The sequence below is a fragment of the Schistocerca nitens genome, chromosome 5 (assembly GCF_023898315.1).
Source record: "Schistocerca nitens isolate TAMUIC-IGC-003100 chromosome 5, iqSchNite1.1, whole genome shotgun sequence".
In the NCBI taxonomy this organism is placed as follows: Eukaryota; Metazoa; Arthropoda; class Insecta; order Orthoptera; family Acrididae; genus Schistocerca; species Schistocerca nitens.
Window position 1 is genome coordinate 574,290,321 of NC_064618.1, and position 26,296 is coordinate 574,316,616.

The 26,296-nt window shown below is 37.9% G+C and overlaps 1 protein-coding gene across 1 annotated transcript; it reads right to left on the bottom strand.

Moving 5' to 3' along the window:
- Window positions 1–25,240, bottom strand: LOC126259996 (V-type proton ATPase subunit e 2-like). The gene is made up of 4 exons (XM_049957140.1): window positions 25,040–25,240; window positions 24,860–24,907; window positions 1,218–1,305; window positions 1–1,115 (listed from the first exon to the last, which is right to left on the bottom strand). The coding sequence occupies exons 1-4, from the start codon at window positions 25,135–25,137 to the stop codon at window positions 1,095–1,097; spliced, it is 255 nt and encodes an 84-aa protein (XP_049813097.1). The 5' UTR covers window positions 25,138–25,240; the 3' UTR covers window positions 1–1,094.
- Between the last annotated feature and the right edge of the window lie 1,056 nt (window positions 25,241–26,296).

Sequence of the window (26,296 nt, forward strand, 5' to 3'; positions counted from 1 at the left end):
TTTAAAAGACATGTTTAATCAATTTATTGACAATAATGAAACAAGATATTTTATTACACTGATGAAAAACTTATGTTAGTAGCTTTCACAGATAGTAAGTATCACTGCCAGAAATCTATGCTACTCCAAAACGTTTTAACAGCTGAAAACTGAAAACGATTACTTGTATACAACTACATGACTGTACACAAACACCCTCCTATTACCCTTTGTGGAATGTTTTTTATTAAATGATCACATTAGTTTATCTTAAATAATAAATGTTATTATACAACAGTATTTACAATGCTTTCAGAAATAATAAACAGTTCTGACAATAATATAGACGATAATAACAACTTAATGGAAAGAATAAATTTCTACTTCCACACTGAGCAGCAGACTAGCACAATGAAAGAGAATGCTTGAGATATTCAGTAGGCAGAGCATGTGAACCTCTAGAGTTAATAAATTACTTTCGTTGTTGCAGATACTCTGTTATACAGACTAACTGATGAAGCCTCACCAAGAAATTGTTTCACAAGTTTCAAAATCCAGCCTCATCAGCTCTTTCTTCAAGTTTCTGAGCCACTGGTCATTCAATGATGACAAAATAGATTAGCACTGAAAAGAAGTCTGTTACAAGGAGAAGCAAGGCAATCAAATCTGAATGAGCAGCAGCTACAAAATTTGAAAAGCAGCTCATGGGGCCATATTTTGATGCAATTGTTGAAACACTGACTTGGGGAAACTCTTCCAGCAGCTATAATCAGTATGACAGAGCAACTGCGAGAACAAGTGGAATTAGTGAGCTTTTAAATGTGTGACAGGCTTTGACTGCTGAATATATCTAGCACTCTTGTTCACTGTGCTGCTCTATGAATAAATGCCTCTTCTGTGTGGTCAATAGTTAAGAATCCTTTACATACTGTTATTCCATCTTGGATTTTACATTATTTGAAAATAACTTAATCATTTTCTGCTACATATACACAAACATACAAACACCAACAAATGAACTGACAGTTCTTTCCTGAACTAGAATGGTAACATAAAACCATTTCCTCATGTGTAGAGAGATGTCCTCCCTACTTTATGTCATGTTTGTGACCCATTTATTTTGGTGTGTATCCACTCTGAAACAAACAGTTCAATGCGTTTTTCACGTTAATCATGTTAAGACTGAAAAAGAAGTCAGACATTATGATGCATGTAATCAGAGAACAAATAATACTCACCCACTGAGTGGCCATAATTGCAAGAGTTGTGTTTGAAATTTTAGGGCCAATCAAAGGATTCATCTGAGCCATGTAACAACATAACCAGCTGGAAAATAATAATAATGCAATGAGTGAATAGGAAAACATTCAACCGAGGGCCGCAACATGGAAAAGTACACACACACACACACACACACACACACACACACCTTTAAACCAGCATTGAAGGTTTGTGTGGTGTGGCTAACACTTGAACAGGTTTTTCTTAAAAAGTGCATATTAGCCCTCACTTCACCCTATTACAAGTTGCTGAGGTCCAGTCCTTCTTCTCTCAAGTTCTTGTGTGCAATCTATTCTCTGTGCCCTGTGATACGTTATCCCACACACCACCCTAGGACAATGGCTCCTGTACCAAGGTGGTAGTTCTGAAAGGTAAAGGTACCAGAAGACAAACTCCTTTAAGTATTCACCACATTTTAAGTAAACATATGAGAGGTTGATACATTGTCTAGTCTGCTTTTGTGAGCATTCATTTCAACTGTTTCATTTGGATTCTACGTAAGAAGCATTTTGAGATACATTCCATGAGTTGCTGCCTTTTGAGGAATAGGTGAAGACCACAATAAAGTGTTTCTTAATACTGTTGATCTTACAAATATATTAACTACAATTGCAATGTAGCTTCCTGACCATAAATTACGTATCTTCACATGGTATTATGTCATCTTTAAATGAAAGAAGTATTTCCTGTCTTAGCACACAATTCAAAGACAATGCAAGCACTGTGCTGGACAAAGAATGATTTTCTGTATTTGTTACTGTGCTTTCATTGTGGGTACAATGTGTTCTCTCCAAGTCTACATCATGCTATAAGGAAACCATTTGGACCCTACTTTGGAGGATAAGATTCCCTGAGGCCTAGGAAGAGGTCAAAGAGAGAACGGTTTCATATTTACTGAGGGTTCAACCAATTATCAATTTCAGGCATTGTCAGTGATTTCAAGACAAAGTAATTGTTTGTTGTAGGCCAAGATAAGGAAAGTAAAGATAATTTCATAACAGGACAAAAATCTCATCTGCAGTTCAATGACTACAGAGCTCCCACATGCCTCAGTAGACAAAAAAAACTGTGTGTAGGAGGGCTCCGAGCAGATGGTCTCCATGTCATTAATCTAATAGTGTACACATGCAGCTTGCAACAGTGCAAAGCTGGGCACATTTATTGTGGAATCAGCAACATCAAGACTGGATTGTGAATGGAGAAAAGTTACGTACACCAGCAGCAAAACGCAATCAATACCTTCACTGTGTGATATCACTGGTAATGTTACTGACTAAATGACACTGAAGTGGGGTTTCTACACACAGATTTTTGATATTCTTTTACCACACAATTTGCAGTAAATATTCTTGAATTTGAATCAGTAACAGCTGTCAACATGAGTGATTTAGAGGTACATGTAATGAAGCAACTTCATACAAGTTTTTCAGTCCAGGCTGTAAATGAGGTAAGTCCCTTTCAGAGTATACTGACGAACTAGCTCCACTTTTTAGTAATCATATACAACTTTTCATTTGATGAAAGATCTGTACCTAAAGACTGGAAAGTTTCACAGATCACGCCATTACACAAGACAGGAAATAGAAGTAATATACTGAATTATAGATCCATATTTTGATACAGATCTGTAAAACTATTTTGGAGCACATACCAAGTTCCAGCATTACAAATACCTCTAAGAAAATGATCTACTGACACACAAACAGCACAGATTCAGAAAACGTAGTTTTATTCACAAAAGGTAAAGAGTGTTATAAAAATGGGATCTCAAGTTTATTTCATATTTTTAGACTTCCAGAAGTCTTTTGACATAGTTCCTCACAAGCAGCTGCAGATCAAATTGTGCACATATATCGTATTGTCATGACTATGCAAACTGATTTGTTATTTCCTGCTAGAAAAGTCATACTTTGTAGTAATTGCTGGGAAGTCATCCAGAGGAACTCAAGTAATATGTGGTGTTTTCCAAGGAAGTGTTATAAGTTGTTTCCTATTCTTAACTTACATAAATGATCTGGAGACAACCAGAGCAGTCCACTCATATTATTAGACTGACAGCGTCATCAGCAAATGAAGTTATCAGCCAATATGATTCAGGCAATATCTCTGCATGGTGCAAAAAGTGGCAACTGATCCCAAAAAATAAACAGTGAGGTTCTGCACAAACTAAAAACTTCTGGTTACACGATAAATCAAAGAACTTTAAAGGTAGTGAGCTGAACTCAACATCCTGGGGTTACAGTTACAGATAATGAACTGACACTGTCAGACAACAAAATTTGTGAGGAAGGTGAACCAAAGATTGCATGTTATCACAACAACATTTTAAAGGTGTCACAAATCTAATAAGATGACTGCCTACAGTACACTTGTCCATCCTCACCTGTAGCATAGCTGGACAGTACAGTTTTTGTATTGGATGACAATGATGGAAGACATTCAAAAAGTTCAAAGAAGGGCAGCTCGTTTTGCTTCACCAGGAAAAAGGAGGTACAGTATTCTTAGGAAAAAATGAGGCAGAGTATCACTGATCCGATATTTGAGCTGGAATGTGAATCATTAAAACAAAGCCATTTCTTGTTACCTAGGTATATGAAATTTCAGTCAACTTTCTCCTCCAAACGTAAAAATATTTTGTTCACGCCACCGACACAGGGAGAAATGACTATTGTAGTAAAATATAATACACTGGAGCTTACATGGAGAATCTTAGGTGTCCACTTTTCCCCACCTGCTATATAGGGGTGAAACAGTAGAGAAACAGTCAGAGCAGTTCTATGAACCCTATGCCAAACACAAGAGTGTGAACAACAGAGGAATTATATAGAGGCACCGTTCACAAGAAAATTACATTTTTGTTTGTAGAATGATTCACTTTAATCTGTTGGGAAGTACATCACAGAAAGGTATCAGTTTGGTGGTGGTGTTGGCCAAATGAACACAGTTGATCGAACATATATATGGTGCTTTAAACTTGTGCAAGTGTGTTCAGATTTTTCTATGGATACAAACTTCTTCCTTATGAATGATAATATCTGCCCACGTCATCGAGTGACTTTTCTTGCAGGTGCATTTATTCTCTGCAAGGATACCAAACTTGCCAAAGAGATCTTCAGGTCTACTTTTTGTCATCAATCTGCCGACTGTTCTATGCAGCTCATCATGAATTCTTCCCTTGTGCCAATCTCTTCACCCTACATCCTCAATTATTTGTTGGATGTATTAAAACCTCCATAATCTCCGTCTTCCCTTAAGAGTTTTTACCATTTACAGCACCCTGTAATTCCACGAAGTTATTCCTTAATGTATTAACATGCCTTATCACAGCCCTTTTTGCCAATGTTTTCCGTATGTTTCTTTGTCAATACTGTGGAGAACCTCCTCATTGCCAATCAATAAGATAAGGAATGAGGAGGTTCTCAACAGGACAGACAAAAAGTTCATCTACTTTTAAAATTCTTTTACAGAATATCTTAAATGCTCTTCTTTTCCACTTTTCCCACAGTCCATGATTCACCACTGTACAATACTGTGCTCCAAAAATTTGTTCTCAGAAATTTCTTTCTCAAATTAAGGCTGATTTTTGATACTAACAGACCTCTCTTAGCCATGAATGCCCTCTTTGCCTGTGCTGATCTGCTTTTTATGTCCTCCTTGCTTGATCCATCTTGAAATTTGGTTGCGACACATCAGAATCACTTAATCTGATCTACTCTGTTGTTCCCAACTTTGATGTTAAATTTATTGCTGACCTCATTTCTGCTGCTCCTCATTACTTTTGTCTTCCTTCTGTTTACTCTCAATCCATATTCAGGACTCATTAGACTGTTCATTCTATTTGACACACCCTTTAAGTCTTCTTCACTTTAACTAAGGGTAGCAACGTCACAAGCAATTCATATAACTGATATCCCTTCATTCAGAACTTTAATCCCACTGTTTAATCTTCCTTGTATTTCCATACCTGCTTCTTCACTGTTTACTTTACATGCTACAAGCAAAACACAATCACTGTCTTACGATCTAATTAAAGCACATCATTCTTGGTCTTCCATTCTCACTGTTCCATCTTCTTGTACATACTGTATTTTATCAGTCTTTCCCTATAGCTTACTCCTATTTTTCTCCGAATTCCCAACATCTTGCACCATTTTACATTATCAAAGCTTTTTCTAAGTCAGTGAATCCATTGAATCCGTCTTGAGTTTTCTTCAGTTTTGCTTCCATTGTCAAACACGACATCCGAACTGCATCTCTGGTGCCCTTACCTTTGCGAAAACCAAACTGATCGTCATCTAACGGGTCCTCAACTTTCTTTCCCAGTCTCCTGTACATTATTCTGGTCAGCAACTTGGACACACAAGTCATTAAGCTGAATGTGCGATAATTCTTGCAGTTATCAGCCATTGCTATCTTCAGGATTATGTGGATATATTTTTCTGAAAGTCTGATGTTATGTCTCTCAACTCAGATTCTATACACTGACAAATAGTCACTTGGTTCACAGTTCCCCAAAGATTTCAGAAATTCCCTAGGGATGTTATCTACCTCTTCTACTTACCTTGATCACAAGTCTTCCAAATCTGCATTGAACTGACTAATACTGGATGACCTGTGTCTCCCATATCGACTCCTATTTCTTCCTCTACTACGTCCAACAAGTCCCCGCATTCTTAGAGGCCTTTGGTGTACTCTTTCCACCTACCAGCTCTCTCCTGTCACGTAACTGTGGAATTCTCATTACACTAAGTTTTGCCACTCGAAATTTCACTAAAGGTTGTTTTGACATTTGAAGGGCTCAATGAACTAATGGGGTATCCCCCAGTGTGATGAAAATTTAACTAGGTACACATTATGTGAGCTGTGTCCACCTGGCATCAGTATATTGAACTATCAAAAGTATAGGATAGCTCCACATCAGTACTAAGAAGGGTAAGATAAGAGACCTTACAAAGCAGTCTCAAAACTTCTAAATAGAATAATGGTGTATCCCATTCACTAATACCTGGGTTCTGAATGGCTAACTGGCTACTGAACTGATCAATGGGAGAGCAGCCTTATACCTTGAGTTTATAATAAACGTAGCTGACACATCAAGTGACAATTTTCTTACAAGTAACAAAACTATAAAAATTAAAGGCAGAAAGAAGAAGAGAAATCCAGAACATTGAAAATATTACAGCAGAAAGAAGGCATCTAACAGTGGACAAGAATATATTACAGAGGTAAAATTATACCTGCTAGAAGTGTGCAGCAGCATTCAATGTTGCTAAATACTGTACAATGGTGTAGGTACAAAGATACTGCAGAAGGCAGAAAGAAAGGACTTTGTAATACTTATTATAAAGTACGAGTTCAAAATGCTCAACATGGCTATCTTTTAGGCTCTGTTAAATGAGTTTCTTGGAATAGACAATACATTAAAGACATTAAATGCTGAAGCATGAAGAAGACAAAAGTTTTAAATATAATGTTAAAACAATAACCAAGGTTGAGTTGTGCAAAAAGTGCATTTCTGTTGGTGCATGGAATCTCAAATAAGTAATTCGATTATTTCAAAGGTATGGATTACATTTATTATTTCAAAAAATGATTCTAAGTTTCCTAAATTATATTCTTAATGAAGTTTCAGTTAGTATGAAGGTTATCAACACTATTTTATACCCACAAGGCTACTCCATTGTTGTTGTTGTTGTTGTTGTCGTCTTCAGTCCTGAGACTGGTTTGATGCAGCTCTCCATGCTACTCTATCCTGTGCAAGCTTCATCTCCCAGTACCTACTGCAACCTACATCATTCTGAATCTGTTTGGTGTATTAATCTCTTGGTCTCCCTCTATGATTTTTACCCTCCACACTGCCCTCCAATGCTAAATTGGTGATTCCTTGATGCCTCAGAACATGTCCTACCAATCGATCCCTTCTTTTAGTCAAGTTGTGCCACAAACTTCTCCTCTCCCCAATCCTATTCAATACCTCCTCATTAGTTACGTGATCTACCCATCTAATCTTCAGCATTCTTCTGTAGCAACACATTTTGAAAGCTTCTATTCTCTTTCTTTCCAAATTATTTATCGTCCATGTTTCACTCCCATACACGGCTACACTCGATACAAATACTTTCAGAAATGACTTCCTGACACTTAAATCTATACACTACGTTAACAAATTTCTCTTCTTCAGAAACGCTTTCCTTGCCATTGCCAGTCTACATTTTATATCCTCTCTACATCCTCGTTTTGCTTTTGTTGATGTTCATCTTATATCCTCCTTTCAAGACGCTATCCATTCCGTTCAACTGCTCTTCCAAGTCCTTTGCTGTCTCAAGGTTTTTATTTCTTCTCCATGGATTTTAATACCTACTCCAAATTTTTCTTTTGTTTCCTTCACTGCTTGCTCAATATACAGATTGAATAACACCGGGAAGAGGCTACAACCCTGTCTCACTCCCTTCCCAACCACTGCTTCCCTTTCATGCCCCTCGACTCCTATAACTGCCATCTGGTTTCTGTACAAATTGTAAATAGCCTTTCGCTCCCTGTATTTTAACCCTACCATCTTCAGAATCTGAAAGAGTATTCCAGTCAACATTGTCAAAAGCTTTCTCTAAGTCTACAAATGCTAGAAACGTAGGTTTGCCTTTCCTTAATCTAGCTTCCAAGATAAGTCGTAGGGTCAGTATTGCCTCACGTGTTCCAATATTTCTACAGAATCCAAACTGATCTTCCCCGAGGTCGGCTTCTACTAGTTTTTCCATTCGTCTGTAAAGAATTCGCGTTAGTATTTTGCAGCCGCGACTTATTAAATTGATAGTTCGGTAATTTTTACATCTGTCAACAACTGCTTTCTTTGGGATTGGAATTATTACATTCTCCAAATAGCGCAAATCACATTTTATCGTATTTCAAAACTGAATTTGTAGTTCCTAACAGGAGATAGTCATTGTAAGTATTATTTAAGTTGTTCCTCCAAATACCAATGGCAAGACGTCTAGTTTAAATACTCCAACAGACATAGAAAATACCACAACAGGCCTCATGTGTGCAAAGATGATGTCAAATCTGCAAAGCAGCACACTGCATTGTTCACTAGGTACTGATCTCATTCACTTTCTCAGACTATACATAGACATCATATTCTCAATTTCAGTTCAGTTTAGTTAAGAAATGTATTGACTGTATGTCACATAGTTGCTTTTTAAACCTACGTGAATACAGATTCGTTTTCAGTAACTATTTCAACATAGCCTTCAAACTTCCATGAAGGGCTCATGTAAGATGATGATGAAGCTGCAAGCAGCCCGCTTGAAGATATGGTCTTACATAATCTTCTACATCTAAAGAATACTAACCTGAGCTACAGAAAATGCAAAGAAGCAAAGAAAATGTCTCAATCCCACAAGTGACACACTGATTATTGCAACAGAAAAGCATTACTGACACCTACAATTTCAACCAAAGTTGTGTTTTATTTAAGACAACTATGGACCCAAAACTTTGGTGTTCATGTTTGTAATACAACTTATGTGCTTGCATGTGTTTAGCCAGCAGGACAGGGAGCAGATGAAGTGGGTAGCTGTTTGCTTCAAGCTATCCCAAAATTAGAGAAAACATTTAACACATTTTGATAGTGATTTTTGTGTGGGAAAAAATAAGAACTTTCCCATTACGTGGATTTGGATCTACCTGATTGAAATGGGCTGGATTGAGAGTACGGGGAAAAGATATTTGGTACCTGGCCATACCTATTTGTTTTTTGATGCAGACTCTGACATCATTGGAAAGTTACTGACAAACCCTCAAGATCAGGCAGACCTGATCCGAATGCAAGGAAAAATAAACCATCTGCTGCAGTGGAAATGCAGAAAGATGATTTTGTTGGTTTAACTCTATTAACAAAAATAACAAAAAACCGTCTAGTAGGACCTCCAAAAGATATCAGTTCCAAGATTTCAGGGAGGGCATAAAGTTCATGTACAGTGATATAGGCGACTATATTAGTAGGGCATGTCATTTTTGAGGGCAAAAATAAAATTTCATGATTTTTGTGAATGAGGCGGTCCAAAAATGTGGCTTTTGATGTGTGATATCCTTTTTAAAGGGTTTTTCTTTATTGATAAACATTTAGCTCAGTACATTTGGGCTTGATTATAATACATATATAAATATCCAACAAAAGGGTCATAAATTAATATAAACTAATGAAAAATTGGTTCAAAAAGTGATTTAATGAACTCAAACAATTTTCTTTGCAATCTCCCAAACAATTAAAACACATTATAAAAATGTAAAAGCTTCAGTCACCAATATTCATCAAATCTTGCTCCAATTTGTTCCTAGAAATCATTCTTCTGAGTGCTTTCTGGCCTCTAGCACATCCCCCTTGCTTCTCAGGAATACACGCTTTGCCAGAAGCCTTCGTTCCTTGTTTCACACACCTATCTAGCAATTGTCTATGAAAAGGCTACTTTTGAACATGCATTGGCTCTAGAACAAACTTTCATATTTCTGTTTTGATTTTAAAAGTAACTGAAGATTCACATACTTTTTCTGACCACACTATCAATTCTAAAACAAATTGCATATGAATTTACTGTAGGTGCCTTCCTAGGGTGAACAGATAGGTTCCTGGTGTATCATCATCTTCATACCTCAACTCAGTTACCTTCCTTCTGCGCTCCCTGCTTTCTTTTCTTCTTGGTCTTCCATGCATAAAGTGTCTAACACACCAATTCACTAAATGTGAACCATGATGAGCGTTGAATTGATGGCAAAACAATATATGCTAGTGCCTTCTTGCAGGATTTTAAAAGCTTCAGTTGAAGAATGTGGTGGGGTCCTTACATCTGAGAGAATTTCGATTTTGATTGTAAACCAACAGAGATAGTAAAAGGCATCAATGTATTCCATAACAGTTTTAACACCACCAAGGTATTGCCTTTAAGGCCATGTTTTCAAAGCCATATTCAACAAACCCTATTTGGAGTTGTTAACCAGCAAGAGTGGCTTGCAGGACCAATTTCCAATACTAGCATTTCAGCTGGAAGTACATCTGCCCTTATAGCCGGAGTTATCCTGTGACAACAAGCCCGATACGTAGAGATATCTTTTACAACAGTGTCACTCATTGGAACCAGAAGCTCTGGCAAGGAAATTCTGAGAAACGAGGATTGATTTAAAGTTCTGTTCCACTATGAAGTATGTTGCCAAAGATACAGCTCCACTAGCATTAGACAAAGTTTTCCCATCCAACTGATCAAGTGGCTCAAAGATACTCATTAGTATGAAGAGCACAAACCAACCAGATGAGTTTACGATTCTGCTTTGTCTCAACCCAATGCATGACTCCTTCCCAACCAGTGTTAAAATTCATTCAGTCTCCACCAATAGTTTGCAAACTTCTATAAATACTGCTTCTTTTAAAAAATCCACTAGATGATTATCAATTACATCAGCAGGTTTACTTCCCATTAAGTTGTTCTCTGGAGTAAAATGGCAAAGGTACCTTCCACCTGGCTGACCGCAAACAGTGTAGTGCTCTTCTTTCACAATACTTGGAAACTGACAGCTTGAGTTATCTGCTTGTAACACAGCTTCACTGGAATTTTGGGGTTCATAAAATAACATACATTCAATCTTGCATATCCTGCATCAATCATGAAATTCTTCAAGTGATAGATGATTTTCTCTTGGGTCCTTGTTACTGTATTGTAATAAAACACTAGTCTCCTGTCTCCTTCAATAGTTAATCCAGCACCAAATGTGTAGCTATTTCAATGGCATCTATAGCACACAGAGTGGCATCATATCTAATACCTCACACTGCAACATTGTGCAATTGTAATGTATAATACTAGCTCTTATTTCAAATAGAGGGTTCATCAGGATTATCACATCATGTATGCAAAGGGTCTTCAGAATCTTCATCTTTAACATCATCTGCCTCTTCATCTTTTATCAGACAAAATAATTTCATTTGATTGTAATGTTAACTCTTCCTTCATTTTCTGCCCATATTCAGGAAGTCTTCTTAATTCATTTTCTTGCCTCTTCTGCATTTTAATTTGTCTTCTGTGCTCAGGTAGATCCGTTAACCCAATCTGATGCCGACCAACAGATACAACTTTCTTTCTTTGACCTTTAATAAGCATCAGTCCTTTGACAGGGATCTTCACATCCTTACAAGAGCAAGAGATGTGCACTCCATGTTTACAGTTAGCTTCCCTTTGACATTGACCCTCAAATTCTGAACATAGCTTAATCTCACACTTGCAACTGAGGATATCAAGGTGTTGTCTAACATTGCTATGAAAGTCTCTTTCACTTTTCCTCTGCCAGGTGATATGTTCTGGCATTTTCCCAGTTTTCCTCTCCCTTCTTCAGGACTGTGTTGAGTGTTTATTACACAGCTGATGACTTCTGTACTTGGCTAGTGCGGCTATCTTAACTGCTTAAGCAATGTCTGTTCTAGACCTATTACTCCACGCAGCTAGACTTAACACCACTGCCATAACACTCCCTTATTACATTAGTTTCGATATTCAGCCTTGAAACTCTCGTGATTTACCTCAGGATCCAGCTATGCTGTGCCCCCTTCTTCCTCAGCATTGTACTTCTTTCTTCAAGGTAGATTTCTATAAATGAAGTAGCTATAAAATAAAACACTACTTCTCTACTCAAAGTGGAGATTGGTTCCTATTAACTCTATATATTATCACAAACTTCCACAAAAGGTTACATGTTACATGGAAACTAATAATATTACTGTCTCAAAGGCCTCTCATTAATATTCTATGAGCAGTACACTGATATACATCATATTAGTCTTCCTTTGGGCTGAAAATCTTCCCCAGTAACACAGCTCCTTCATTCCTCCTTGCTCCAAGAGGTTACAAATGACTCCAGCAGGTAGACTCTACACCTATTGAGTAATGCTTTATCACAGTACGTTGCTCCATGTTTACCACGTAATTGCAATCACGCACATCTTTACTTTAAGCTCTATATTTGACATATGTAATACATGCCCTTCCATGAACGGCACGGATCACTACATGCAGTTCTAAAATTTGTAATTGGTATCAAAACAACTATTTCCTAGCGACCACTTTTCAAGCGCTTCTGGATAAATATCCTTTGCAAAGAGTGACTGCTGGGTAATTTCTGACATTCTATCCACTTTGGTCTCTTAGCAGCTGCACATATCTTAGAACATCAAGCAAATTTCAGAGTTCAGAAAGCAGCATTTCTCAATCAGTTCCTATAAAGTTACTCATTTGAGTAGTAGTTTCCAGCCTTGTCTTCCTTTTACTAGCCATGGTTCCTAATTTTCAGATTTTGAAAATGGAAGAAACTATTTGTGCTTGGAAAAAGAAAAACAAGAAACTTAACTATTTGTGCAATATTAAGAAAAAGACACTGCTGTAAACGAGTATTGCTAGTTTAAAAACTTTTACGGGTGGTTTAAAATTATTACAGATTTTATAGTATATTCTTATCCTTAGAGCAGAAGTACAGAGAGAAATAATGATAAGGCAGTTCTTGAAAGAAGACAGTTTGAGCAAATTTTGAGTGAAACATCAAAATACCACGAAACTGCAATAGCTATTTACCAAGCAAAACAACATAACTGCCATTTCTTTTAGATATAATTGCGAATTGCTAACCAAAATACAACTTTAAGACCTCCCTCATTTTTTTGAAATAATGAAGTCAAAATATTTAACATGCCCTACTACACTAGCACAAATCTGCATTAAGGCATAGGTAACCACAGAAAATAACTGACACTGTTTTGGAACGTAAGCATCATAATAGCAGGTCCATCAAAGCTGCTATACTGTGTGACAGAATGTTTATGTTGAAGTTTGTAGCCCTGTTCACAATAGCTTTTATCAAAATTTGAAGTCAGACAATGGAAATGAAATACAAGAAGATAATGAGCATGATTTTATTTAGTGAAGATTTCTGGGACAGCACAGGAATATGCTTTTTAAGCAACTCATGGAATCGCTACAGTTCGTCAAGGCCAGGGGTTTGACGTACCACAAAGCCTGAGATATGGCAACCTTGAGCCAGTGGACACATGACAGCCAAGTTACCTTGTTATCAAACAAAATCCTAAGAATTGAAAAGTTTCAATGACTTCAAGTAACAACAAGATAAATTTGTAGGTACAGGTGCACAGTCCTGACACAGCAAAAACGCACAACTCACGATTTTGCAAGAGAAAATTGATAGCTTTGATACACGGTCCTGTCTTGTATGCTCCAGGCAGTCCCCTGAAGTTCATGCTCACCAGTGCACAGTGGTTCAGAGACTTAATATAGACAATGATTATCCACATACAGTGACAAAGAGACCGTAGGACCCACTATCATTGATTGTGATAGAAAACAGCATTATGCTCAGAATTGATACCTGAGGGACTCCAGTACATATTTGTTGCTGACAGTGAAGCTATCTGGACCCTAAAAAGTCAGAGATAGGAAATTCTGAATAAAAATTGGTAAACTGCCCTAGAAACCACTCACACCTAGTGTAGATAGGGTGTGATGTTGCCAGGTGGTATCTTATGAATCCTGTAGGTCAAAGAACACACCAATCAGATGTTGGTGATGCACAAAAGCACTGTGAACTGCAGATTCCTAACAAGCCAAATGATCCTTTGTGGACTGAAAAGCCCAAAAGCCACTTTCGAATCACAATACATGCCCTCCGGCTTCATGGCACCAACAAAGACGGCGATTGACCATTTGTTCGAACAGCTTACAAAGCCCATTCGTAAGAGCCTGGCCGGTAGTTAGTAACAATGTGTGTCCTTTCCCAGTTTCAGGACAAGAATAATAATACCTTCCCGCATTGAGAGGAAAAGTCTTATTTTCGCAAATATGATTAAAAAACCTGAGAACATGCTTCATGCTGTCAGCACGAAGATGTCCAAGTGTTTGGTTGGAGATTTTGCTGGGTCCTGGGACCATATCTCGACACTCTGCCAAAGGACTTCAAATCTCCCATTCATTAGCGTGAACACTGAATGATAGACAGCCTTTTTTGTTTTGTTTGGTTTTGTTTTAGGGCACAAAAACAGCTAGGATCATACACGCCCATATCAGAACTGCAGAGTATGAAGGCAAAAAAGGAATTTAAATCGGCTACACATTAAGCCCAATTGACAGAAGGAAAGACAGTTAAAAACATGGACTTGGAGAAATGTCCATAAAATACTGCATATATATACAGCAGAAGTCTTGAACTAAAGATTAAATGTCCTCTGCCATATTGCTATGATGGATAAAAAGTAAAACGCGGTTGACAGCCCGCATGTCGTTTGCTAAAAATGGCCAATAACTCAGACAGCAAACATACATGAGAATGTAAGTGATTAAATAATGGCATTCCATCGCGAAATGGATACCATCAGGAAATGGCATACCATCAATGACAGGACAATGAGCACTAAGTGGAGGTGGATCACCACATAACAAATGGCAATGGCCAAAAAGACACTGTTTAATATGGATCCTAGCTATAATTATCTCCTAGCAGCGAGAGGGCCACGAGGTCGGCCAAGCAGCTGGGAGAGGTTTCATTCCCCGGAGCTTGTTTCCTTGAAGGGAAGATCGGTGATGATGCTAAAGTGACATTGCCTGATGACAGAGGGCAACACAGAGATCTCCTAAGGGAAGGGAAGAACTAGTGGGCCGAGGTTCAAGGACTGCAGCTTTGGCAGCACTGTCAGCAGCCCCATTGCCTGTCAGACTGGCGTGACCAGGGACTGACAAACATCACAGTGGTTTCATCAAGAGTGACTAAGTGAAAGCTTTCCTGGACTTGCTGCACTAAGGGATGGAAACTGTACAGCACACAGCGGCTCTGAAGGACACAGAGACTCAGAGCAAATGACAATTTAAAAGTGTGTGTCACCAGATGCACTGTATGGCCTGACACGGGGCTCCACTGTAAATGCTGAGCTGTGTTCCAGAACCCGGTAACAAAAAGTGTTGGTGCCAACAATGAAGGCACACGCAACACCACGGTTAGTCTGAGAGCTATCAGTGTACACAACGGCACAAAGTTGCATGTGAAGGCCAAGAAACTTACAGCAAGCCTGGAGTAGTGTCCTTAGGCAGTGAGTGAAGTCCAAAGTGAACATGGGCTGGCACACGAAGCCAAGGTGGTGAAGGGTTCACACCCATTGGGAAAGTAGCAGGTAACGTGAAGTTAAGCTGCTGGAGCAACTGGCAAAAGCGAACTCCAGGAGATGAGAGAGAAGAGGGACGCATCATATATTGGTGATCAAAGGAGCAACTGAAGATGGGGTGCATAGAATGGGTGGCCAGGCTTGGCAGACAAACAGCACGTGAATCTGCCGCGGAGAAAATCACAGCAGTGTGACAGCAATAGTTCGGCAGTTTCTGCATAGAGGCTCTCAGTCTCCAGCTAGTGTAAAAGGCACCAGTGTCCAAACAGATGTCATGATGGTGCATTGTATTGAGGTGGTGTAAGATGGACAGAGGTGCAGATGCATAAATGAAGCACCCATAGTCAAATGGTTAAGGGACTGGCACAAATGGAGGAGGGAGATCCGATCCGCTCCCCACGAAGTACTGCCAAAGACACATAGGGAGGGACTGGGTACAGCAGGCAGCCAGGTAAGACACATGGAGGACCAAGAAAGTTCCCTATCGAGCATGAGCCTCAGGAATTTTGTAGAGTCAATGAATGGAAGAGCAACAGACCCAAGATGTACAGACACCAGAAATTCACACAAAAGGTTTTGTCAGTGGAAAAAGCAAAAGCCATTGTTGATGCTCCACGAGTAAAGAGAGCTGTCTGCATGGAAGGATAGCGGGCAGCATTCAGTAAGGTGTTTCCAGGTCAGAAAATGAGGATGTAACTACTGTAAGCGGGCACTTCAGTGATGTGTGCCACAAAACATTCACCAATACCACGGGATCAGTGTAGATGTTACCACTGACAACGATGCCAGGAACTGCCTTGGGTGGTGGATGGTCACAAATGCAACACAGTTTAGTCCATATTGGGGATGATGGGGTATGGGATCACATAGATTATACATATTGCTCCCAACACTCGTTTCATTTTCTATATTAAAAACTGCACCTTCACCCATATTCTCTTTAATACTGTTAAATTAGCCACAGAGGGATGGCACTTGTGCCGTTTAAGCTCCCTGCAGCATCTCCTAATAGCTGTGACTGTATCTTCAAATCACCATGGCACTGGTTGTTATCAGGATGAGCTGGAGGAGTAGAGCATCATTGCTGCTACAACATGAATAGTATCAATAGTATTCTGTATCACTTTGTCGACATCCGTCACAAGAACGGCTGCTAAAGTAGCTGTAGAGGAGAAAGCCTGACAGTCACTTTCCTGAAGATATCAACGTGAAGCATGTCCATGATGTCTGAGTGGAGAGGGAAAGAACAATAGGAAAATAGTCGCTGACACAAAGATCACCACGGACACGCCATTGAATCAGGGGTAAAACACTCAGGTTGCAAAATGTGAGATCAATAGTTGACAGTGTTCCATGGTCTGAACTGAAATGTGTTGCACTTCCAGTGTTGAGTAGGCAGACGTCCATTTCTGAAAGGAGGTTTCTTATACTCTCCGTCTGCAAGAGTGTGCCACCGCCCCACAGAGGATTATGGACACACTGTGCGGGTTGGTCATAATAGCTATCCTCACGAGACACCAGACCACATGCCCTACAGACAGTCTCATTAGAACAGCGGGAGGACATGTATCCAAACATTTGGCACCTAAAACATCTATCAGAGGAGGGAAATAAGGTCGACATCACACCGATAAACCATGACCTTAATCTTGTCAGGCAAAACATTGCCTTCAAAGGCTAGGATAAAAGCTCCGGTATCCACTATTATCCTTGGGTCCCCTCTGGATGTGCCTAACAAAACAGACTCCATGCTGCACCAGATCAGTATGCATATCTTCGTCAGTTTGTAGCATTAGGTCCCAACAGAAGATAACACCTTTAATTTTATTGAGCTTGTTATGAGGAGAATTGGTGACTGGTATATCTCTTATCTTGACACAGGCCTGAAGTGCTTGCGATTGGTTGGCATGATGTGTTTTGATCAGCAAATACCTATTTCTCATGACTGAGGTCTGTCTGACCGAAAGCTTTGTTTTCCAGTCTTCTGTTGTGCCTATCTGTGACTCAGCTTCTCTGCTTCACTGTGAGTAGCAACTATCTTTTTCATATTATTGTCATTATTCTACCCTGAATTTTCCAATGTTGCTGACTGCAAAATAAACATGCGCAGCTTTGCACTGCCATAAGCTTCACATACAGCATTAGATGAATGGCATGAAGACCAACTGCTCAGCTTCCTACACAGTTTTTATATCTACTGAGGCAGCTGTAAACTCTGCTGACACTAAATTGCAGAATGCAGTTCAGATGAGACTTTTGTCCTATTAAGGAGTTATCTCTGTTTTCCTTATTTTAGCCTATAACAAACATTTCCTTGGGTATTTTGGTTGGTGAAGGTGTTGATGTGACTAACAGCTGTGTGAGAAAGCTGAAATGCAACTCTAGTTACTGTCTTTCAACTGTCCTAAGCAACACTATATTCTTGTCTTCACCCATTGCTCAGAAGGCAGCAACTAGTGGCATGCACCACAGAAATGCCTGTGACTGCAGAACCCAAATGAAACAGTTGAAATGAAGGCTCACAGAAGTGCATTACACAATGTATCATCGTCCCATATATTTACTTAAAATATAGTGTATACTTAAAGCAGTTATTATCTTCTGGTAACTCTAAATGCAGAATTGAAAGGGCACGTGACCGTAGGTGGAATGAGGACTACCACCGGGCAATCATTTGCTGGGAGGAACTCTTGTGTAAATTCAGAACCATGTAAGTAACACTGGTGTCAGACCTATCTGAATTAAAGAGGAAAAAATCCAGAAAATTCATTGCATTGCATTGGAGAATTTCCTCACAAGCCCTCTGCTACATTCTCCTGTTTTGAAGATAATATAGAGAATCTCAAGAAGGGGAACTACATCTCAGCGAAACAGCTGGTGCCCATTAGCAACTGAATAAATAGTTCTTGTGTTAGAGAGAGAGAGAGAGAGAGAGAGAGATAGAGAGAGAGAGAGAGATCCAACACAGCAGAATCAGGTTTTAACTCCAAATAGTATTAAAGGTGTAAGTGTTAATGTTTTTGAACAAACTCTAACTCTGCAGTCATCCTGCCACTCCTGGAAAGTAGTAGGTGTGATTTCAGTCATCAGAACAACAACAACAAGAATAACAGTAATGCACACTTCGGAATAAGTCCTATGACCCTGTTTCATGGTTGCTTCATTACTAATATCCCGTTTATTTTCCAACTGCTAGAATATAAATCTTCTGACAGCCTCATGACCAAAACTATGCAATTAGAATTAGCTATACAATTCATTATCTTACATAGAATTTCATTTACATGCTGACAACGTGAGCTGGCAAATGCTTGAAAATAGATGCCAACTATGCCACGAAAGATTATTAAAAAAATTTCAACATTTAACATTAAGTGAGACATTTAAAAATATACCCCAAGTCTACATAATGGACAATTAAGACAACATTAGACTAATAACAGTATGCACAGAGGCATTTAAGCTATCATTCTTCCCATGTTCCCAGACAAATGAAATTGGAAGTACACTCTGCTATAGACTGCTGTAGTTTGCAGAACAAAAATGCAGAATGTTCTCAAGATTATCCATTCCCCAAATCTGGCTCAAATCACGGCTTGTTGGTGCACTTCACATTCAGAATGTAAATTTTTAGGATAGCCACTACATACAGAAATAAATAAATAGGATACAGGATCTCTAGCTTTTGGACCACAGATACATTCTTCTGGAGACATAAAAGGAAAATGTTTTAATTGTATCTGTCACAAACTTTTACTACCTTCGATTTCTCAATTCCTCCAATTCCCTTTACCTCACCTGCCTTCCAACTTACATCTTTCTGGTTCATATTACCCTGTGTTATTCATGACCTGTTCTGCCTCTCACCCCCCCCCCCCCCAATCATTTACCTCTTTGACAAGGATCTTATTGCTTGTTTGTCATTTGTGAGAGTCTACTGGAGTTCTACCTCATGAAGGTAAGAACAGAGGAGCCCAACTTCCACTCCTGAAAACAACAAAATCCAGAATGAAACTTTTCTTTTCATATAAACATATACTTACATAACTTGTGAGAGACAAATTGCCAGTGGTTCTATTAAAACCGAGTTGGTTACATCAATAAACTTCTGCCCTGTCAACACAGGTTGAATGAAATAGGTCATATAGGATTTCTCAGGCTGATTAAAATTTTTTGCAACCGAGATGATAGTTTTTATGCTTTTGAGCAATGAACAGTAAGGTTATAAGTGTCTAATCATATACCTAACCAAAAAGATGCAGTTTAAAACATGTAAAATTCTATGAATCCACTCAAATACAGTGATTAAAACACCCTGCTCATTGGAAATTTGCCATGACCACATAATAATTCTGCTTAAATTTCACTAATGGAGCATGTGATGCAGCAGCACCTGAACAAGTGGAGTAATTATAATAATAACATTAATACTAAACTGGATATGGGGGATTCATCACTAAAACATGCATACATAGGATGAACAAGACACCAAGAGACATTTAAAATCACTGGGGCCTGACAACAGAAAATTTTAAAACCATTCATATTCCATTTCCCTTTAGGTTGCTTGAGAAGATGAAGTCCTCTACTATCCGCACTCAACAATTCTCTCCTGTTAATTTGCAGCGCATCACAGTTGCATATTTACAATAAATACTGCCTTTGAAATAGAAAAGTAACTTAGTTCAGCCATATTTGGACTTAGAAGCATTGCAAATCTTGGGGAGAGACAAATCAGTAATTTGACATATTTTCATTCAATAATGTCATACAGAATAATGTTCTGGGGTAACTCATCTTTAGAAAAGAAAGTCTTCATTGCACAAAAATATGCTACGAGACTAATATGTGGTGCTCACCCACAATCATCTTTTAGACATCTGTTTAAGGTGTTGTGCATACAGACTTGCTTCACAGTATATTTATTCCCTCCTGAAGTTTGTTGTAAATGATCCACTACAGTTCAAGAGGAACAATGAGGTACCTAAGTACAGTACCAGAAGGAGAAAGGACATTCATTACTTTACATTAAGGTTGTCTTCAGCACAAAAAGGCATGCACAATACTGCAACAAAAATATTTAAACATTTACCCACTGATATGAAGTCTGGCAGACAGCAAAGTAAAATTTGATAAACTGAGAGTTTCTCCATGACAACTCCTATTCCATAGAAGAATTTCTATTACTTTAATGTGCAAAAGATAGTGGGTATGAATTACTAACTCACATCTATATCTTTTTTTATTTTTGTAAGAAACAAAAAAATTGGAAAGATTCAAAATATCACCATATGTAAAAATTTGTGATGTGAGTGTATGACGACTTGCATGACAGATCATTACGATATACCATGCAAAAATGATCCACGGAACATGCTAGTAACTAAATGACTAACAAAAAATTATTAAAAAAGAAAATTGAAATGTCGGTCACATTGTGTACATTATACCATTATTAGCAATAAAGCTCTACTTACAATGCTCTCCTGAATTACTCTGCTCTCTCGAGTGAAGTGGCCAGTGTGTGTCCATTTTTGCAGCAAAATGACAGCTCCATTTGAAATTATATTGCGAGCTCTGGGTCATATCCTCAAATTTCAATTTATGTAACTGTTCCATGTAATATAACACCAAGAGGTTTTTCTAGCTTTTATCTAGGTCAAAAAATATTCCAAGGAGGTATTGTTTGTTTAGGGAAATCTCCTATACTGAAATAATCTATTTCAGTCAGATTGTCTAGTGGGCACTGATAAGCCTAAACCGAATCTCGAAGTTATTTACAAGATAATGGAGCTATAGGATGCTAATTCAAAATTTAACCTATTTCATGATACCTTTGTGAGTATATTTGGAAACAGATTCCCTAAGAAAACAGTGAAACATAATTGTAAGAAACCATGTAAAAAGTCATGTCTTACTATTGGGGGTAAAAATATCTTGTAAACAGACAAGGGAAATGTATCTTATAGCTAGGAGTAGTAATGATCCCAAAAAAGTGAAACTTTATAAAACTACTGCACTGCATTAAGAAAAGTTATTAAAAAGTCCAGAAGTATGTGCATTATGTCAGATTAGCACATCTGATAATAAAATTAAAACAATTTGGAATATTGTTTAAAGGGAAACCGGGCAAGCAAGAACACAGGAAGACTGTATTTCCATCGAACACAATAAAAAGTTTGTTAACAAGAAATCAGAAGTAGAAAACATTATTAAAAATCATTTTTCAAGTGTTATAGAGAAAATAGAATCCAGTTATTCATTAGAAAATGCAAGGCAGTATGTGGAAGAGGCAGTACCTATGCAATTTGATAAAATTGAAATTCAACCCACCTCTCCTACTGAAATTAGGAAAATAATAAATTTACTCAAAAGTAGAAGCTCACATGGAATTGATGGCATTTCCAACAGAGTACTAAAAGCTTGTTCCCAATAAATAAGTAGGATTCCCAGCCACATGGGCAGCAGCTCACTGAAACAGGGCATTTTTTCAGACAGACTTTAACAACTGAACATCAACCAATGGGATATTTTGTGGTCTCTCAAAGGCTTTTGATGGCGTGAATCATGAAATTCTTCTAGATAAGTTTAAGTATTGTGGCATGAGTGGGACAGTGCACAAATGGTTTCATTCATACTTACTGGAAGAATGCAGAAGGTTTAAATTAACAGTACAGATAGTCTGCAAAAACCAGCAGTCCTCTACCTGGAGAGGCATCAAGAATGGTGTCCCACAGGGTTCAGTCTTGGGTCCCTTATTGTTAATATATATTAACGACTTGCCACTCTATACTCATTAAGATGCAAAGCTAGTTCTTGTTGCTGATGATACAAGTGTAGTAATCACACCCAAGAAGCAAGAATCAGCTGAGGAAATTGCAAAACAATGTCTTTCAGAAAATTATTAAGTGGTTCTTTGCAAATGGACTCACTAAATTGTGAGAAAACACAGTTTATACAATTCTGTACAGTAAATGGCATAACACCATTGATAAATACAGACTATGAACATAAGTCTGTTGCTAAGGTGGAACACTCTAAATTTCTGGGTGGGTGCATTGATGAGAAATTGAACTGGAAGAAACACATCAATGATCTGCTGAAACGGTTAGAGTCAACTACTTATGCTATAAGGGTTATAGCAAAATTTGTGATAAACATATCAGTAAATTAGCCTACTATACCTATTTTCATTCACTGCTTTCATATGGTATCATATTTTGGGGCAATTCGTCATTAAGAGAGATAGTGTTCATTGCACAAAAGCATGTACTCAGAATAATAGCTGAAGCCCACCCAAGATCACCATGCAGACATTTATTTATGGAATTCAGGATATTCACTTATGAAATTTGTCATTAATAACCCATACCAATTCAAAAATAACAGTGCAGTGCATAGCTACAACACTAGAAGAAAGGATGATCTTCACTACTCAGGATTAAATCTCACTTTGGCACAGAAAGGGGTGAATTATGCTGCCACAAAAATCTTTGGTCATTTGCCAAATAGCATTAAAAGTCTGACAGTTAGCCAACCACCATTTAAAAACAAATTAAAAGAATTTATGAATGACAACTCCTCCTACTCAATAAATAAATTCTTAGATATGAAGTAACTAAAAAAAATCAATTAATTATTTTGTGTAAAGAAAACTTACGTTAAAGTGACACATTCCACATCATTACAAAATGTATTCATGATCTATGGAACAAGGATTAATGTATGTATGTATGTATGTACGTACGTATGTATGTATGATACAATGGTCTAGAATCCATTTCGGTAACTTTATTACATATACAGTGCAATGTTATGATTCACTATGGGCGAGATGTTTTCCTTCTGTTGTGAGATTGATGTCCTCTTTTCAAAATTTGGGGTCAAAACCAGCTTACCACATATTATTGAACAACCAGACTACAATATCTTTTTGACTAAAGACTGATACCACATAACACGTGGAGAACTGATAGTTGTAGACTTTACTGCCTGAATAAAAATTTTCCTGTCACCTTCATTATCTGCTGTCATGAATGAGAAACAGGATTTAGACTGGTTGTGCCTGATGCCAGAAAAAAATACTTAACGATTTTCAGTAATCTAACTTCATTCAGTAGTGAGTGTAACTTCCTTAAAAGCATTAGATACTTTTGTGCATTCCTTTTCATCGAAGAGCCTTCCGATTAACTCCAAAACTCTACAAAGTGTTGTGAAAAAACTAATATGACAAGCACAAATACGCGAGCGATTATTTAATCTCAGGCTAGTAAATAGTGTGGTTAGTGTTAACCCAAGGAAACTAAGTCTATACAGTATTCTGTAGTCTGGTTGCATTTAAACCCAATTACAGAGCTGCATCTGTCAATTCATCAATGGCAAGACAATGTAAGACTTCCCTGAAATAATGGGAATGGCCATGAATGCTCAAGGATCGCTATAATGGTGTAGTTTAGTCAATCCTCTATGTTCAAATACTGTTGATGGCATTGTATCAAGGTTGGCTTACTGCAGAAGAGAAAGAAGTCATTTTTTGGAACACTGATTACCTACAACATTGAGTTTAGAGAGCAAATATGTTCACCTAGACTTCGCTAATGATTTGTTTTGATCCTGATTATCGTTATAGCACCTCAGTGTAATATGCATAATACAAAGTCCTTCATTACAATTACACGATACATAACACGCAGGAACTTACAGGGCCATGATCCACTAATTTTAGAGAACACCATAAAGTAATTCACTGTGCATTTTCCTCCTTAACAAAACATAAGCTTCCTTTACAAGTTCAACAAAACAACGCTATTTTGTAATCAGTAAACAATTTCGACTATTCAACAAATGGGCAAGGAAGAACTCTTCTCAGATGCTTAACAACTTCTGTTTCAAGTACTCATTTGTCAGTATTTACTAACTATGATGCACCCTTAGGTAACATTTTCATCGATTCCTCATAGCCTTATCTCCAAGATCGTTCAGGGCAAAATTATGACCAACCGACTTTGTTGTATTGCGAATAACGTCTTACCAGCCTGTAAAGAGCTTTCATAGATAATTATGCTGAAACGTATTCATTGGAATGTAATAATATATTCAGTGTCTGCAAACTACAACATCGTGTATCGGGATACAAAATACATACTGTACCAAAATTTTTAATCAATATTGAGCCTCTCTCTCTCTCAATCTGCAGTTTTGTCACAAGCAATAAAATAATGCAAGATTTGCTGCATACCTAGTTCAGAAAGTCTTTCTCTAATTTCACAACAATCCTACCAAAAAAACGAAATACCTATATCCCCCCCGGCACTGTATGAATTTATACTCTTCAAGTCTTTAGATTGTTGTGAACGAGAGCTAAGAGACTGCGAAAAGAAGGAAAAAAATTTTACTTACAAGAGCCAACAAGTTGCAGCCGTCAGCATCAATACAACTTGTAATACCCTGTGAAAAGTTTTAACTGTTAGCTTTCTGTAAGTAACATACGCATGAAATATTCATGGCATAAAAGCAGAAACTATATCACTGTAACATAAATCGGACAAATTCTCTCGTTTGACAACCCAATTTCCTTACCCTCTGTTGGGTCCTTTAGGCACTACAAATGGTAAAACAATACCAACAACACCCCAAATTGCAGTAAAGACAATAATAGGAGTGGCTGCGGCTCCCATCTCGTTCAGTGCGTTTTAATAACAACGATTCGAAGTTTCTTCGACGTACACGCCTTCTTTTCTCCTGTTCAGCTATCACTAATCATATGATCTGTTACGTCAGTGATACAAACATTGTAACAAAAGGTTCTCAAACTTCGAAAGGATGTCGATTTCTCCTGATCGATATAATAAGAAGATGCATTGTACTGGTAGCAATACATCATAACAACAACTTACCTCCTGTGCAGCCGATGTACATTAATTTCTATATCTAAAAGATATCCGAGTTTGGAGAAGTGCTGATTGTTAGGTTTTGGATATTCTTCTTAAGACCCTTAACACGCAACAGATTGCCTGCGCAAAATTCTGTGAATACCGTATCTGCGCAAAATGATATTTGCGTGTGAGAAGAAGATTTGCGCAGATACGACATGTGCGCAAAACTTGATGTTTTGAGGAGTTTGAGAGAGACTACTCAAATTTTTAGGTTCAGATCACATCTTTACAAACAAACTGTAGTGTGTGGATAGGAGACAGCAGCAACTCTGGTGCTAAAACGTGTTTGAGTCAGCAGTTTGTTCAGTCAGTGAAATAGACGTGACCTCTTTGAGGATGTCCACGTTGAAACTGGTATCACTGACAATGGCGCGTTTGTGGCAACAATGATTACCAAAGTTCAAAGGACAACTAAAATAATATATACTTTCAGTAAACTACATGAAAAATCAGTCATATCTCAGTCAGAAACTTGAAACTGTCAGCACAGGATGGGACCATGTAAAGGATCTCTGGCTTAAGTTTAAAATAATAGTTGACCATGCACTGGATAGACACAAGTACTCAGTAGAAAAGTTCATAATAGAAGGGAACCTGCGTTGTATACAGTCACTCTAAAGAAACTTTTAAACAATTAGTGTATACTAGGTGTAAAACAAAGCTTAGGGCTGCCCCTACAGCAAATACAGAAACGGAACATAATTTTAAAAACTCATTTCATTGTGAAATGTTTACTACAAAAAGCTAACCAAAGTAACTAAACCTATTCAATGTAGTGCTGGGGGATTGTTGGCATACTTTCACTCAGTACTATCCTGTGTAATAAACTAATGTCAGTCATGACAGTGTAGCAAAAAAAAAGTACACCATGTTTGTTCTAAGGAAATATACACCCAGAATA

Excerpts from the sequence above, each read along its gene's own strand:
- LOC126259996 (XM_049957140.1), bottom strand. The coding sequence starts at position 25,137 with ATGGGAGCCGCAGCCACTCCTATTATTGTCTTTACTGCAATTTGGGGT. Across the intron at positions 1,306-24,859 it reads GCTGCAACTTGTTGGCTCTT|CTGGTTATGTTGTTACATGG; the intron begins GTAAGTAAAATT and ends ATTATTTTCCAG. Across the intron at positions 1,116-1,217 it reads CAATTATGGCCACTCAGTGG|AGTGGATACACACCAAAATA; the intron begins GTGAGTATTATT and ends TGTTTGTTTCAG.